This window comes from Kogia breviceps, chromosome 2 (assembly GCF_026419965.1).
Source record: "Kogia breviceps isolate mKogBre1 chromosome 2, mKogBre1 haplotype 1, whole genome shotgun sequence".
Taxonomy (NCBI): Eukaryota; Metazoa; Chordata; class Mammalia; order Artiodactyla; family Physeteridae; genus Kogia; species Kogia breviceps.
The window spans coordinates 130,163,817-130,181,462 of record NC_081311.1 but is presented as its reverse complement, the minus strand read 5'-3'; the positions used below and the strand labels follow the sequence as shown (position 1 = coordinate 130,181,462).

Sequence of the window (17,646 nt, the reverse complement as noted above, 5' to 3'; positions counted from 1 at the left end):
AAAAAAAAATATATATATATATATATATATATTACCAGGTAAACATTTTGAGGAAATGTAAAATTTCTATGTACAAAGTTTCAATCTAGAATATTACTATCCTTTTTAGAAGCTATTAATGTTATATTTTTAAAAATCTGAAGTAAATATCAGATTTTAAGAACATTCTGTGTCAAGTTTGAATATCTTCGTGATCTTGATCATGATAGTTTTTTTCAAATGGCTGGTTGAGAATAAACCACTTCCCTAGTTTGCATAAAGCTAATTGGTTTGGGGTTTGTTTTCCTTCAACAGATCATTCTGCAACTATCGTTACCATAAAGGATGAAGATGAGAATAAATTTGTGAGCAGACTGATGAGGGAAAATAATAACATTACCATGAGAGTTTGGCTTGGATTATCTCAACTTTCTGCCGGTAAATGATATATCTGTATGTACAGTGTGCAAAGAGAGTTCTAACTTGTCCTAAATACCAAGTCAGCCTCACTAAAGAATGTCAAGTGTTGGCTAATTCGAATGCTTCTTAGTAATGAATAAACTAGGTCTGCTGTTTTAGAGGCTCATAAATTCCTAATGAATAAACAAGTGACTTAGTAATGATGGAAACACTAATGAAATAGAAAATCAGGTTAAACCAACTGGCATTGTTTTAGAGGCTTAAGATACTTGGGTCAACAGAATTTTCTTTCCTCCTGTGGCAATATCTGTGTCCCTCGTGTCCCCCACCAGGAACCCTTAGATTTCTAGTGTCTATCACACGGTGTTTTTGTAGCTTTTAACTGTTATTCAGAAAGTTATCTTCCTGGTGTTCCCTTCCCTCTTGGGACATTTTTTTACCATAGAGCTAAATTAAGTCTGAATGGTGATTTTTTTTTTTCATACTAGCTTAGTAAAATTGCAGAAATTTGGTTCAGAAAGGTTTGTGGAAGAGTTTTTCAATAAGGTGTAATAGATAGAGGGTTTCAGTGCACTTGGAATTGATAAAGAATGAAGAGTACAAATTTGATAGAAGAATAGGAAGTGTGCTTCACATTTTATGCAAATTTGAATTCTAAATAATTAAAATAAATGTGAATTCCAGAATATTAAGTATGTGTCAAAAAGTCAGTGAATTCAAAGTTGGCCATCTAAATGAATTATAAATTGTGTTTATACTATCACCACAAGGTGGTACAACCTTATCTGGAAAGCAAAAATGGAGTCATGGTAAGGAGGCCTTCTTGGACCCTGCTGGACCTTTCCTCGCCCACCAGCACACTGGGAATGATTTTTAATGGGGGAGGGGGGCGGAGAGCAAGAGAAAAGGAATACAGGTCTTTAGAAGTCTATCCGACATACGATAAATGTTCAGGCATTCTGCACTTTAATCAAAGCACCATATTCTACATCAGTGCTGTCTAATAGAACTTCCTGCAGAGATGAAATTGTTCTATATCTACGCTGTCCAACGTAGTAATCACTAGCCACATATGGCTATTGAACACTTGAAATGCAGCAAGTGCAGGTGATGGACTGATTTTACTTTTTTTACTTTCAATAAATTTCATTTTAAAATAGTGGCACAGCACAGTTCTAAGGAAATAAATTATATGTACCATGCACCTTTTAACCTTAGTAATTTAGTTGCAATAACCATAGTTATACTTAATTTCTTTCTTTAGATCAGTCCTGGAATTGGTTTGATGGATCAAAAGTGACATTTGTCAAATGGGCAAATAAATTTAAGAGTGGCAGTGGACAATGTAGCATTTTGTTAGCTTCAAATGAAACTTGGATAAAAGTTGAATGTTCACGTGGCTATGGAAGAGTTGTCTGCACAGTTCCCTTGGGTAAGTATGTAACCTGTCCTTAAGGAACACTTTGCAGAATAGGTCAGGAAATAAATGTAGAATTCAATTATGTGCAAAGTTTTGTACTTTGTCCTAAAGTACTTAGTCCTTAGAGTATATCCAAACAATCTTGATTAACTCATAGATTCTTTCCCTCAGAAAAATAGATAGATTGAGGGTGGGAGGGAGGGTGACTCAAGAGGGAAGAGATATGGTAACATATGTATATGTATGACTGATTCACTTTGTTGTAAAGCAGAAACTAACACACCATTGTAAAACAGTTATACTCTAATAAAGATGTTAAAAAAAAAAAAGAAAAAAAACAGAAAAATAGATAGATTACAAATGACAGTAAATGCATAAGTTGTCTAGGACTCCCAAAGGAAAGTGCTAAACTGTTCAAACTTTGTATATTCTTTCCTAAGAAAAATGGAAGCTGCCAAAGTATTAGGGAGGTCATTTCTTTGAAAATGTTAAGATGTATTTTATTCCATAGTTCAAACATGTAAACACTCAAAGGTCTAATTCTGCAGTAAGTTTCCTTTCTCCTCATTCCCATAAAACTCATAATTTAACAACAATGCAAAACTATTTAATTACTTAAAATGTCCTGAGTATCTATAAGAAATCATAATTTGAACTTCAATTTAATCATAACTGATACATAAAATAACCACAAAAATCTTATCTTAATAAATTCCAAAATTTTCACATCAACATTTTTAAAGATTAGCATAAAATGTTCAGTCTGGTGTACAGATATTAAAAATAAAACCCTGATTCTAGGTGACTAGTATCTATATATTTATGCATTGATTCAGCAAATATTTAGATTATCTGTTTTATGTGTGGGGCTATACCCATGTCCAAGACAGATAACATTCCTTTTCTCACAGAGCTTACAATCTAATGGAGGAAGACAGATAATAAGCAACAAAGCAGGTCTATTTTTAAAAGAGAGGAAAATATCAAATAGTTATAAACTCTATATAATTGAGACTAGGGGGTTGACTACTCTAGATCAGGTTATCAGAGAAGCCATCTTAGAGCAGGAGATATGGAAGCTGAGATTGGAAAGGCCTTGTGGACCAGGGAAGGAGTCATAGCAGGCAGAGGTGCCAGCTGGAGCAGAGAGCCTAAAACAGAACAACTTGCTGTGAGCTCAGGGAAGAGCTGCAAAGTAGATAGGTGCCAGACACTTCGAGTTTTGGAATCCCGAGTCAAGAGTTCAGGTTCCATTCTGAGTGGAATGGAGAGTGGCTAAAAGATTTGGCGGTGGAGGGGGGGGCGGGAGCAGGGTTAGAGTGGTATAAACCAAGAGTTCTGTTTTGGCATTTTGAGCCATCCATGTGGAGATGAGCTATCCACATGGCATGTGCAGTGTGTGCCTTTGGCCACATGAGAGAGAAGGGAGGTCAGCATAGAGATGGTATTAAAGCCATGGGAAAAAATGAGTCCATCTGGACAGCATGTAGACAGGGGCCTGGGACAGTGTTTGAAATTGAATAGCAAGGAACTAAATGAGGTCATCATAAAGGCTTAAATTCCTTTAAAGCAAATAATACTTTATTTGGCACTAGTCAAACACAAACATTTAAAACTTTTAGCAATTTGCTATCAAAGTAAGGTAATATACTGGGAATGATGGTCTCAAAGGGATGATGGGAAGGGAAGTGAGAATAATGATAGCACTTTAATTTCTCTGGAAGAAAATTGCTATAGCAATGAAGAGGATTTGAATGAAAAGAGTTAAATTGGAAAAGAAAGCACTTAAGTGTCTGATGATGAATTTGAATTGTGTTCACACTATGAAACAGTCAGGTACTTATTGTATCTAATTGGTACAGTGTTTACATATGTGATGTAGAGCCAAATGTATAAAATCAATAATGATCACTTTTATATTCTCTCCTCCACTGTCAAACCTTTCCCTCTTCTAGGCCCTGATTACAGAGGAATGGGTATCACATTTGCTGTGCTAAGTTTCTTAGCTCTCATCAGCGGATTGATCTGGTTGCTTTTCAAAAGGAACCGTTTGCACTGGGTGGGCTTCTCTTCAGTTCGGTATCAACAAGGAGCCAATGAAGATGAAATTATGCTTCCTTCTTTCCATGACTAAACTCTTCTAAAGGTTTGCTAATTTGCACTGATGGTTTAGGAAAAATGAGCCATTTAAAATTTTCCCAGTGTCAGTATTTACTCTGTTTCAACATAGAAGTCTTAAGTACTTTTTCTTTTTTTGTTTAATTGCTATCCTGGTATCTACAGTTACCCACAAATGCCATGTTTATAACTCTACTTAATAGAATGAAAAGGAACCAAAGCTGGAACTAAAGTCCAAATTGTTCATGAGGTAATAAACTTAATGTGCATTTTTCTCTGTAAGAATGCGGTTGGTAATAAGGATATGTATATTTTAATGGTATTTTAACACAACATCTTAGGAAATCAAAACTGGCATATTACTAGGTCACAGATCTACCTTTTAAGAACATCCGAGCCAAATGCAAAATTAGTACCTCAAGGTAAAACCACAACTGTAAATAATATCAACATTGTTTTAAAATAGTCATTTGTAGCATTTGGGGGAAATTATTGAACAGTGAAACATGTAAACAGCAAAATGGTGCCTCTTGGCAAGAGTTTCTTATACTATTCCAAAGATATTTCACACCAAAATTATTTAAATGCAAATGTTTTGTTCTGTTCATAGTTTTTTGTTCGTTTGTTTTTGTTTTTTGTTTGTTTTGTTTTGTTTTTTTTGCGTTACTTGGGCCTCTCACTGTTGTGGGCTCTCCCATTGCGGAGCACAGGCTCCGGACGCGCAGGCTCAGTGGCCATGGATCACGGGCCCAGCCGCTCCGCGGCACGTGGGATCTTCCCGGACCGGGGCACGAACCCGTGTCCCCTGCATCGGCAGGCGGATTCTCAACCACTGCGCCACCAGGGAAGCCCTGTTCATAGTTTTTTTTAAAAAAAGACTTTTAAAAAAGATTTAGTACTTAACATTTTTCTGAAATGTGTTTTTTTGTTTTATGTACAACATATAACTGTTTTCTTTTTAAAGGGAATCAGCTAAGGATAAGATTTTTTGAAAATATCACAATTTATATACTTACATAGTATTGCAACTTCTGACTAAGAAATTTTTATTACTTTGTTGCCTTTTTACATAAGCTAAAGAGAAAAGAGTCCTGTGAAAGTAACTGTGTATCTCACATTTGTAAAAATGAAAATTTTACCATGAAACTATAAACCTTGTGATTACTACTAAAATATTTAAAATTAGGAATGGTTTAGGAAACAGTCTTGTGGTTATCATTTTGAATTTTACCACCTAGAATATATTCTTAATAATAGCTTCTACTGCATATGGTGAATGTTTTATTCAGTGTTTAACTTATACTTGTACTTTAGAATATTTTTGTATAAAGTCCACAGATTTATTTTAAAATTTAGAGTGTTTATACTATGATAACATTGTCAATAAATTTCTAAGACAACTTTAGTATAGTTTAAAACTCTATAGTACAGTTGTCCTGAACTATTTTTTACTGAATTTGTTAAACGAATTCTCTTGCTCTATGATCTGTACAATTTTAGTTGTTAAGACTTTCTTCAAAGAACTAAACAAACTGGATGCAAAAAGTACAGGTATATGTAGTAGTGATGCCATAATAAAGTCATTTTATTTTTTAAGTAAAAGTGTTGTCGATCCTTGTTGGGGAAAAAAAAATCTCTAGATTGGGCTTTATTATGTTAGGCATATAGCATGACAAGAAATAGTGTCCGGCTATTGTAAAGCAACACATCCTTAAGATTTTGTGTGCATTTTTAAAAGAATAAATGTAATCATCCCTATATCTCTGAATGTTTGATTTTAGGCTCCTTCTTTGATTCCTCTGACTCAGCATTTCTTTAAACTACTGGATCAGGAGGGATTCCACCTATGATGCACTTGCTTCGCATTCTGTGTGCTCCCTTCAGGAGATCCAGTACCCCACCTCCCACCACACGACATTCATCAACCACTTCTAAGTCAGTAATTCACATATCTAGTTCCAAGTTCATATTTCTAACTCCCACTGAACAATCTCCATGAAAGTCCTTCTCAACATGATCAGAACTGCCTGTATTGTGTTCCCTTCCTCATTTCCCCTGTTCCAAATGTCTCAGAACTGAAGACAACTTTTTCCAATCTTCCTAACTAATCCAACACCCACATGTGGTCTGACAAAATTGATATTTCAAAACCAGGCACCTAAAAAAAAGCAGGCAAATACACCCAATGATCAGGTATAGGGGACAAATTTAGAAGTGCTACCAATGACTATCCTCTCACAGCATGTTCCCTTCCCTGATCCCAGGGCAAGATGTTTCGTTATCTGGGAGATCTCCCCTGCAAATGGCTGCTGTAGTGTTGGCAACCCCCAGTCCTGACCCCACTGCTGAGTTGAATCTAGGGAAAGCCAGAGATTCAGGTTCCTTTCTCTTAGGTTCATTTAATCCTAAAACCCTCTTGGAGAAACAAAGACCTAATTGTTAGGTCTTTGCTCAACAACTTTTTATCTAAAAAGACAAATTTTAACTATATATACCAAAGACTTTTTTAAAAAATTAGACCTCATGATCTCTATAAAGTTAACTCTGATTTCCTGTATATTCTAAATTCAAACATTTTCACAACATTACATCTCAACAAATTTAGTATACACCTATATCTCTTTTTTCCCAAGCTAACTTAATCACAAGCAGAATTTGAGACTTTTTTTCTATTCTCCCAAACAGTTCTTCTTATATTCTCCTTGAATTAATATGAAGACAGTATACCCCTTGTTTCCCAAGCTAGAAACTCAGAAGTCATCCTTAAATTCTCTCTTTCTCATCTCTCTAATCCAACAATTCTGCCCATTTTTTCCCACACTTCTCATGAACTGGTTATCTCCATTGCCAGCTGTCTTAATTCAGACCTCTATCTTTTTTTGCTTTCTGGATTATCTGCACGAGGCTCTTCACTGGTCTTCCTCATCAGCCTTTCCTCTTCATCCCATCTTTCCCGTTCCTGGGCCTAGGGGACCTTAAATTCACAGAGGAGGACTCCCCTCTGTTTTGGTCTAAAGTTATCTAGGCCTAACTTATCTCACAACAAGGGAGCTCAGCAATGCCCAGCCCAGGACCCTCCCCGGGGACCTTATGTGTGTTGATATCAGTCCTGAGAAGTCCTAAGAGGGTATCTGGTTCCCTGGCCAAATACCCTCTTAATACAATGGAGGGTCAAGTCAATATTGCTCCAATTGCTAAACAACAAAGAGCCAAAGTCAGATAAAACTGGAATCCAGGAATCAGGAAAACATTAGTGATTTTAACCAATGGAAATGCAGGAGATCACCAGAATCCAGATGGGAGTGAGCTGAAAAATGAAAGGGAAATTAGGAAATAGAGAACATGAAATCTTGAGAAGTATGTAGAGATGGGCCATAGCTAGAGAGAGAAGAAGGGTTGAAGAAGATTTTTTCCCAAAGGAGAGCAGAAAGAGATTCACAGGTTGAGAAGCTTAGAGGAAAGAAAACAAAACACATCAAAAACTAAAAACGATGGACAGAGAGAAGTTGATGATGCCAGGGAGAGATGGAGAGTCATTAATGGAAGAAAATCTTGGAGAAGAGGGGGTGAGAGGGGCAGTTCTAAACCCACATAAAGAGGAACTAGGTTTGGATGGGATGGGATGAAGCATGCATTCCTCTCTGAGGACAAAAGAGAAAGACCTGTGTGAAAGGGAAGGGGAGAACAGATAAGTATTTGAAGATATTTGTGTACACCTGATGGCCCCTATTTTCCTATTGAGTAGAAGGTGAGGTTTTCTGCCAAGAATGACAAGTATCAAATGGGGTTTCAGCTTGAAGAGCATAATTTAAAAATTGAAATATTCTATGTGGGGAATGAGAGAGGAGAATGACCAAGACAAAATAAAAAGATTGCAGAAGAGGCTTACTGGGCCCAGATGAAATTAAAAGCCATATATTAGTAGAGGCAAGCATCAAGAGAATTAATAGATTTCCTCTACCTGCCCTCAGCTACTTCACTAAAATTGAGGGAAAGGAGACTATGAAGAAGAAAGAAGACACCCCATCCTCAAAAAATTAAAAATAGAACTACCATGTGATCCAGCAATCCCACTTCTGGGTCTATATCCAAAGGAAATGGAAACAGGATCTTGAAGAGATAACTGCACTCCCATGTTCATTGCAGCATTATTCACAATAGCCAAGGTATGGAAACAACCTAAGTATCCATCAATGGATGAATGGATAAAGAAGATGTCACACACACACACACACACACACACACACACACACGAGTATTTAGCCATGAGAAAGAAAGAAATTCTGCCATTTTCAACAATATTGGTGAATCTGGAGGGCATTATACTAAGTGAAGTAAGTCAGACAAAGAAAGATAAATATGTATGATATCACTCATATGTGGAATCTAAAAGAGCCAAACTCATAGAAACAGAGAGCAGAATGGTGGTTACCAGGGGTGGGAGTAGGGGAAAAGGAGGGATGTGTTTTAAGGGTACAAACTTCCAGTTATAAGATGAATAAGTTCTGAGGAATATACAGCATGGTGATTATAGTTAACAATACTGTGTAATATACTTAAAAGTTGCTAAGAGAGTAGATATTAAATGTTCTCACCACAAAAAATAAATGGTAATTATGTGACAAGATGGAATGCTATGGTGGTAATCCTTTTGCAATATACATCAACACACTGTGCACCTTAAATTTACATAATGTTATATGTCAATTATATTTCAATAAAGCTGGAAGTTTTAAAAATTTCTTTTAATTTTAAAAAAGAGGGGAAAAAGGAAGAGACCCCAGGAGTCAGAGTTGGCCAGGTGGATGCAACAGAGAAACAAGGGAGGGTATGGTATCCAGGCTGGATGAAGAAGGGAGAAATAAAAGGCCAGGAAAAACGAAGTCAAGGGATTGGAGTCTGGAATGAGGTCAAAGAGAAGTGAAAGGGAAGGAAAAATAAAAGATATGAGGTGTGACTGGAAAGTAGAACATCATAGTGAGAGATTTTGATGAAATAGTGTATTATTCCATGCAGATGTGCTAAGTAGTCTGTTTTCTCATATTAGCATAAAAAATGAGGAAGTATGCATCAGAGTTAACAGGGGGGAAAATATGCCTTCCCTTAGTTCAAATGACTTAAAAATAAAAGACTGCTGAAATGGGTTATTTGCCTAAATGATGTTGATTCATTAAGGTTCTACTTTTATTGTAAATCTAACCATTATTTGACAATTAGTTTTCACTCAAAGTAATCCACATTGATACAATATGCTTTGGTGCCCGAGGTGGGGGGTGGAGATGACTTTTCCAAATACATGACTGCATAGAGCTGTTCATTTTACTTGTGTAGTTAGCAGGACAGAAGTGTCTAGAATCAGGATGTTTTCATATTTAATAAACATTGTGTACATTTGGAAGGATTTGCTTTGGATTTGGGTTTAGTATATAAACCCATTATTGACAGTCTGAGAAGAATGATGGAAATAAATAAGTTGAGCAAGACATTGATACTTTGGCAAGAGAGACTGAACCTGGAGAGGGTGGGAGAGTCCAGCAGAAGAACCAGTCCAGCTCTGGTTCATTTATTGGCATTCACTGTGTGCCTGTGGCTAAGTGATGTCCCTTCTTTGGACCTCAGTTTCCTTATCAGTAAATGAAGATGGCCCCTACCACCTCTAACATTCTGTGACTCTCCTTATAGACCCCTTTGGTCAGATAGATTTCCTTGGTGCAATCACTCCATTTCCGACTGGACTATTAGAGGAATGGAAAGGGTTAGAAAGGATTGGAAAAGGTTAGACTTGATCTTTTAGAATATACTTTAATTTTTGAGCAGTCTTAAGTTAAAAAATGAGCAGAAAGTACAGAGAGTTCCCATATACCTCCTTATCTCTCCCCACGTTTCCCTATTATTAGCATCTTGCATTAGTGTGGGACATTTGGTAAAACTGATGATCCAGTATGGATACATTATTATTAACTAAAGTCCATAGTTTACATTAGGATTCATCTTTATGTTGTATATTCTATGGATTTTGACATATGTATCTACCATTACAGTATCTTACAGAACAGTTTCACTGCCCTGAAAGTTCTCTGTGCTCCACCTATTCATGCCTCCCTTCCCACCTCCCCCAACCCTTGGCAACCACTGATCTTTTACTGATACCACAGTTTTGCCTTTTCCAAAATATAAAGTTGAAATTACAGGGTATGTGGACTTTTCAGATTGTCTTCTTTCACTTAGCAATATGCATTTAAGTTTCCTCCATGTCTTTTCATGGCCTGATAGTGCATTTCTTTTTAGTGCTGAATAATATTTCACTGTCTGGCTGTACCACAGTTTATTTATCCATTCACCTATTGAAAGATATCTGGGTTGCTTCCAGGTTTTGGCAATTATGAATAAAGCCACTGTAAATATCTACATATAAATTTTTGTGATGGGGACTTCCCTGGTGGTCCAGTGGGTAACCCAATACAGGGGGCCTGGGTTCGATCCCTGATCAGGGAATTGGTCCCACGTGCAGGTCAAAACTAAGAGTCCGCATGCCGCAGCTAAGAAGTCTGCATGCTGCAACTAAGATCCGCGTGCCACAACTAAGACCTGGCACAGCCATAAATAAATAAATAATTTAAAAAAATTTTTAAATAAAATATTAAAATCTAAAAATAAATAAAAATATTTTTTAAAATTTTGTGAATATGTAAGGTTTCAGCTTGTTTGGATAAATACCAAGGAGCATGATCACTGAATCATATGGTAAGAGTATATTTAGTTTTACGAGAAGCTGCAAAGTGTCTTCCAAAGTGGCTGTACCATTTTGCATTCTCACCAGCAATGAATGAGAGTTCGTTTTGCTCTCCATCTTCATCAGTATTTTGTGTTGTCAGTGTTTTGGATTTTAAAAGCCATTTTAATAGGTGTGTAGTGGTATCTTGTTTTAATTTGCAATTCCCTAGTGACATGTGACGTTGTATGTTTTCATATGCTTTTTGCCATCTGTGTATCTTCTCTGTTGAAGTGTCTGTTCAGCTCATTTGTACATTTTAAAATTGAGCTGTTTGTGTTTGTAGAGTTTAGACTTGATTTTAAAGCACTCTTTTGGTAATGACATGAGACAATGTCAGGGTTTAAAACAAGCAGCCTGCCAGGCCTTGATTGTCTGGTTCCAGAGACACTCACTAGTGGAGTTACAGTTGCATAGTTTATACATATAGTAACAAGTATGGGTGGTTTCCTTTTTTTTTTTTCTTAAATGACATAAATTTATTGTGTCACAATTCTGGAAGCCAGAAGTTCAACATCAAGGTATCCATCAGAGTTGGTTCCTTTCAAGGGCCGTACAAGCATAGTTTAAAGACCCTTAATCCAGGAGCTGCTGACAGAGAAGAGTTGTCTGAGGGCCACAGTCCACTGAGAGAAGAGCCTTTGAAAAGGTTTCTGACCATTAGGTCCAAAGAACAAGCACCACTTTAACCAAGGGATCAAAGTTAACATCACCAGTGATGAGACAGAATGACATGGTCCTCCTGGGCTGGGCATATGGCTTCTTTGGTACTCTTGCCAGAAAACAACAAAAAAACAAAAACAAAAACATAACCTGAATCCTGTTCTAATCTCCCTCAGGAGGAGACATTAGACAAACTGAAACTAAAGGACATTCTACATAGCGACTGGCCAGTACTCTTCAAACTTGTATCCAGATCGATGGTGAAAGACAAGCAATGACACAGGAACTGTCCCACATTAAAGAGACTGAGGAGACGTCACATCTCTATAGTGTATGACCCTGGATTGGATTTTAGAACAGAAAAAGAACATCAGAGGGACAATTGGTGAAATGTGATAACGGCTGTAGATTAGTCCACACTATTACTCCCGTGTTAATATGCTGGCTTTGACTCATTGTACTGGAGTTACATACGACGTTAATATTTAGAGAAGCTGGCTGAAGGGTTACGGAAATTCCTTGTACTACTTTGGCAACATTTTTGAGAGGCTGAATTTATTTCGGTTTAGATGAAAAGTTTTAAAAATCACGGAGAGCCGGAGCGCCGGCCGGAAGGCAGCGCGGGCGGGCACGCGGGCCGGTTGGGGGCCGCGGGTGGGAGGGGTCGGGCGGCGGCTCCGCACTTCCGAGCAGCGCGCGCGCCGGGCTCGTAGCGCCGTCATGCCCCGCGCCGCGCCGCCCGCTCTCCTGCTGCCGCTGCTGGGCCTCGCAGTCGCCGCCGCCGCGGGTAAGCTGGCACCTTGCCGCGCCCCCTCCTCGGCCTGGGAGCCCGGTCCCGGAGCGACCGCCTTCCCGCCGCCCAGCGGAGACCCTCCACCCCCTCCGCGGCCGAGGGCTGCAACTCGACGGGCATGACGCGCTCCCCTGCACGCCCACCCCGCGCGCCCCCGTGCGCCCTGGCGTCTGGTCACCCCCCGCTCTTCCGCGTTCGGTGGTTTCCGAGAGCGCCCCCGGGGAGGGGGGTCGCCGGGGACCCAAGAGCGCCCTTCGTCTCCCGCCGCGTCCACATCCTCGGCGCAGACCCCACTCGCGGGCAGGGGTCCCAAACGGCGCTAATTGACAGGAGAGTGGAGGGACTTCGAGCCCCGGGACGAACATAGTTTCAGGGCCATTGGAGGCTGAAAGGAGAAGTGGGGAAGTTGGCTGCGGAGATGTCCCCAGCTCGTGAGCGGCGGGGGCGGGGGGTGGGAGGAAGCTGGCCCTCTTTTGCTCTCGGCGTTGTTTGTCCAGTTGGTTGGTGTTCAAGTTGTCGAAACAGGAAAACAGTTCAGCCAAATCACCCTGAATGGAAGTGGGACGAGAACAGGCGAGGCCTGGATTCCACTTAAGTCGTGCGATTTAAAAATCTGTAAGTCCAGTCTGCTGTTGTGCAAGTGACATCTGAAAAATTACTCTTGATTAGTCAGTCATTTCCAAAATGAATCGTGAGGAAAATGGACAATTCTCTTGAATGTTTTGTGTTTTTTAAAACAAGTTTCTCTTGCAAACATGTCAAAAATGTTGATGGGGGAAACTCTGGGGAAAGACTTCCATCCAAAATCACTATTGATTGAACAATTCCAGGAATTAAGGAGCAAAATAAACAAGAGCTAAGTGAGTACTTGCGTGGGTTTGAATAAAATGATTATACAAGAGTTTGGCTTTCCCCACCACCACCGTGAATTTCACTGCCATTTTATAAATTCCTGCTGGAAGCCTGCTGACAGGCGGGAATATATTAAAGGATCTCAGTATTGGAGGCAGCAGTAGAGTAAGCAGCTCAGAAGTTGCCTTTTTTTTTTTTTTTTTTACAAACTCAAAGCTCCTATCCTGACACCTTTTGTCGACCAGCATTTATGACCAGTTATGCCATCTGCTGCCTACGGAGGAGCAGAAACAAGAGTTTCACACTGTTGAGACTGAGCACATTCGTTTTGTCCAAAACAAGGCTGGACTAGAGATTCTGTGAATCCCTCCTTATGCACGCCCTCCTTATGTTTGCCAGTAACATCTAAACGCCCATTTAAGCCACCCTCTGGGTTGCCGCGCCTTCATATGTCAGGCTCAGTAAAACAAATACTTTTCTTGTCAGATTTTTTAAAAGTCCGTTTCTAGATTGTGTGGTATCTCTCTTCTTAAGAGAAGCTGTTTTGATCAGCAATGGAAGACACCTGGGCTCTTGGGCTCCTTAATAGAAATTGACGAAGCCAGATGAGGAATTCAGGCGAGGCTTTATTAGGGACTCGTGCTGCAGCGTGAGGGAGTGAGAACAAGTAACAAGCGCCCTTGCTTGCTCCCTAAGCAGGGGCGAGCTGATCCCCTAAGTGGGGTTGCAGGTAGGGGCTGACATGGGTGGCTGGAGAGGTTGCTTAGGTGGGCTGCCCACCCCCTTGGTGGTGCTGTGTGCAGGGATCATGCCGCAGTACCCTGCCTCTGCTCCTGGCAGCTCAGAAGCGGCAGTTGGGTTTTGATCTTTTTGTATCTTGTTGCTCATAATTTGCCCCAACTGTGCATGCGTGCAGTTATTTTTAGTCTCTTATAGTTTCTTTGCATTCTGTTGCTGGGGGAGACGTTTGTCCAGGTGCAAGCATTGCAGCAAAAGGTCCCAGGTCCCAGCCTGTCTCAAAACTATCTTTGGAAAGTTTTGTTCTTTTTCCTTTTATAAGTCCAGTATGGTTAAATAGACTTTTCAAGAGCTGAAGAAGTGCCTGTCGAATAAATGATTGCTATTAATTAATCAGCTTCTCTCAGGAGGTTTGGAGGATTAATTTAGAAGGAGCATGAGCTTTGGAATTAGGTACGGACTCTGTGGCCTTGATCGAATTGTGCAACACATTACACTTCAGTAAAATGGAGATAATACCCATAGGGCTGTAGTGAGCATTCAGTGAGAACTCCATGTCTAGCACCTATTCCAGGCATGGTGAATCTTGGTTTTCCTTTGTTCTCTTCATACGAAGTGAAGGGTAATTACTGCAACTAGAAAATTATGTCACGAGTGCCACTTTATGTCTGTTGATGTGTATGGTTACTGAGCACATTCCCATACATGTTGATAACACAGGGCTGAAAAACTATGTGTTTTATCATCATACTTCACAAATCTGTCCAGACAAGATCAGGAATCACATTTGGCTTAGAACTAAGTAAAGAAAGAGCTTTTCAGGGTTCTCATGGAATTTGCTGAATGGCAAGGTCTTAACAGAAAAGCTCCTAGGGTGTTGCATAAAGTATAAATGTAATATTGAAATGGAAAATATTGTTATTGTTCTCTGTTATTTTGGAGTTTATTAGTATAAATGATCTTGTGTTCTTAGGTATTACCTTGAAAAATCACAATGAACTAAAAATACCTGAGTAAGGTTCTGTGGCATCCCTTTTAAAAAGTTCTTCTGTAATGGCACTTTTTGTACATAGTACATGATCAGTATCTGTTTCCTGGGTCAGTGGTTTCCTGTGGGTAGTGAGAATATAAGTGAACACAAGCGTGTTAGAGGAAACCCCATTCTGTGGTCAATGCGTCGTTACTCACTTTGAGTTGCCATAGCCTACAATACTCTGCCTCCTTCCCTGACACCACCTCTTACCGCCCTTCCTGCTGTTCACTCTGTTTATCCACACTGACCTCTGGGGACTCAGCCACCTCCTGGCTCTTCTGCCCAGACCCCCCTCCCCTTCCCCAGTCCTTGGCATGGCTGCCCCCTCCCATATCGTTCAAAGCTCTGTTCGTATGCCACCTTCTCTATCACATCCCCGTGTTTTCTCTTCTTCAGAGCACTGAATTCTCTCAGAATGAATCTCGTTTCTTCACTGTCTTCTTGCTTTTCGCTCCCCTTACCAAGGGAGCTCCATAACAGCAGAAACTTTACTATCTTGTGGATTTTTTGTTTTGTTTTGTTTTGAAAAGTGTCTCTGTACTTTATTCTAATTTATAATGAAATGATAAAAAAATTTAGATAAATGATTTAAGAAGTAGGGGGCATTAATGGGATTGCAATTTCCTTCAAATTATTTTTACTTCTGCCCATGAATTCATCTCATAATTGAATTCAAAGCATTAAGTCACCTTAATCTATTGATGTGACTTTTTCTGGCCCTTGTGAATGGCACAGTGATGTTTCAGGGGAAATTATTTCAGATTGTAAATTTTGAAATGTTAGTGTTTATTTGCCTTCCAATGAAAAAGTGAAATAGTAATTAGGTATTATTTCAGGACTTCTTTCATTGTTGAGAAGCTTTTAGAAATGTGCTTACGTGCTGAAAATTAGTTTTGCAAAAATCCACAATTTTTTATTATACATATCAAATATTTAAGATTATTTTAGATTTTGAGGACAAATCTTGAGATTGCATCTATAAGAAAATGGACCAGTGTTGCCCAGTAAGAAAGGTGCAGAGAAACACTGGCACCCTCATTCTATGAATAAAAGTCATGACAGCTATTCTGAGAAGGGACGTGAAGGGAGAAGATGGGGGTGGACATCTTGGAAGCTAGGTTGGGTAGCGTAGAGAGGGGACTGAGTGTCAGAGTGGCTGAATTTCCTTACAATTCAGGGATATCTTGCAGCCCAGGCCCTCCATGTTATCAGGGACCTGGAATACCATGTCCTCCTCCATACTTAATAAAGGTAATAACCAGCGCCTCTTTCTTCCTCTTCCTCTGCCCTTGTGGAAGGTAAGTGACTGACTCATATCTAATAGGAGAGGGGCAAAGGTCTTATTATTGACAAGGAAAAAAAAGTACAATCTTGCCTCCTTTGTTAACATTCAGAACAAGTCTGTCCCAAGGATCACTTCCTCTTATGCTGTGCCTGGTTCTTTAAAAAAATTAATTACAAGGGAACAGAGAGTTCCATTAGAGCTGACTGGTAATGCACAACATTCTTGTGGCTCTGCCATTTTAGTCTTTTAGCACATGATAATTTTAAGCAGAGGATCTATTTGGAAACTTTTGGAGTTAAGTACAAGCTTTTAAAATTTTCATCAGGCTCCTAAATTTCTGTAAATATTAAATCAATAGAATTATAAAATTATACAACCCATGAAGAGTCATTTAGGTGCATTATTAATAACAACCTATCTTTCAGCAGCTGTGAAGAAGCAAGAGTAACAGAAAAGCACTTTGGAGAGAGCATTGTGGGCAGGATTTTTTTTTTCTTTTTTTGACCCAAGGATGTTTCTTGAAATATATTTTCTAGAAAACATTACAGAACCCGTAATTGAAAACTTATGGCAATATTTTGGGAAGACAGGTTTTTCATTGTAACAGGATTATAGCAAAGATACTTAGCATTGAAAAAGACTTAGTTTAGCCTTTCTGCTCATGAAGTGCGTGGACCTCAGTTCCCTCACAAGAGGTATCAGCCTCTGTTGGAACACTCTTCTCCCAAAGTAAAAATATATGTCTTGAGTAGTGCTTAAAGCTTGTTTCTGGGCACACACTCTGACTGGTAGCATGAGAAGAAGGGTTCAGTGCTACATTAACTGGAGTTAATTGCTAATGCTGAAACGAGCCTAAGGAAAAGACAGTTGAAAGTTGTAAGGATATGAAGTTAACAGTTTGTTTTCTGCTTTTCTGCCTATAGCTTTTTGTTTTTATTTTTGGGTTTGGGGGCTTTTTCTTGTCTTATCACATATTGCTTATTGAATTACTCAAAAAGGGGCTTCGTCAGTTATCATTATCATCACACTCATTCCCATCTCAGAGGCCTGTATGACCTAGATAAGCACTTGGCTCTTTTCCTTCAGCTCCTTCAGATCTCTTTTTGTATATGTCACCTTTAGAATGACGTCTTCCTTGGACACCTTTCTACAACTTCAACCCCAGCCGCCACCCTACAGTCAGGACCTGGCATCTCTTATCTGTGGTTGCTAGCCTCCAAGATGGCCCCAAAGATTCTTGCCTCCTGGTATTCATACTCTTCACTGAATAGGGCTGACCTGTATCCTGTATAACCAACAGGACACTGTGGAAATAATGGAGAGTGGCTCCGAAGGCTGGATTGTAAAAGACATTGCACTTCTACCTTGTTCTCATTTGAATCACTTGCTGTTAGCGAAGCCACCTGCCGTGTCATAAGGACCCTTGAGCAGCCCTGTGGAGAAGTCCACATGGTGAGGAACTGAGGCTCCTACCCACAGCCAACTCCTACTCACTTGGTGGCTGGTCCTCCAGCCCCAGTTCACTTTTCAGATAGATGCAGCGCTGACTGAAACTTTATGAGAGATGCCAAGC

The 17,646-nt window shown here is 39.5% G+C and overlaps 1 protein-coding gene across 5 annotated transcripts in view; it reads left to right on the top strand.

The window, feature by feature from the left end:
- The window catches only part of LOC131751492 (CD302 antigen), a 131,302-nt gene that overhangs the window by 90,871 nt on the left and 22,785 nt on the right, over window positions 1-17,646 (top strand). For 2 of the 5 annotated variants that reach the window (XM_059055354.2, XM_067026153.1), the window contains exons 33-35: window positions 295-417; window positions 1,664-1,831; window positions 3,775-5,694. In XM_059055354.2, coding sequence (XP_058911337.1) covers window positions 295-417; window positions 1,664-1,831; window positions 3,775-3,953 — 470 coding nt within the window. In that variant the 3' untranslated portion in view covers window positions 3,954-5,694. Of the gene's footprint in view, window positions 1-294; window positions 418-1,663; window positions 1,832-3,774; window positions 5,695-12,036; window positions 12,160-17,646 lie in introns of those variants that run through there. The other 3 variants (XM_059055351.2, XM_059055355.2, XM_067026154.1) reach the window with 3 other exon arrangements.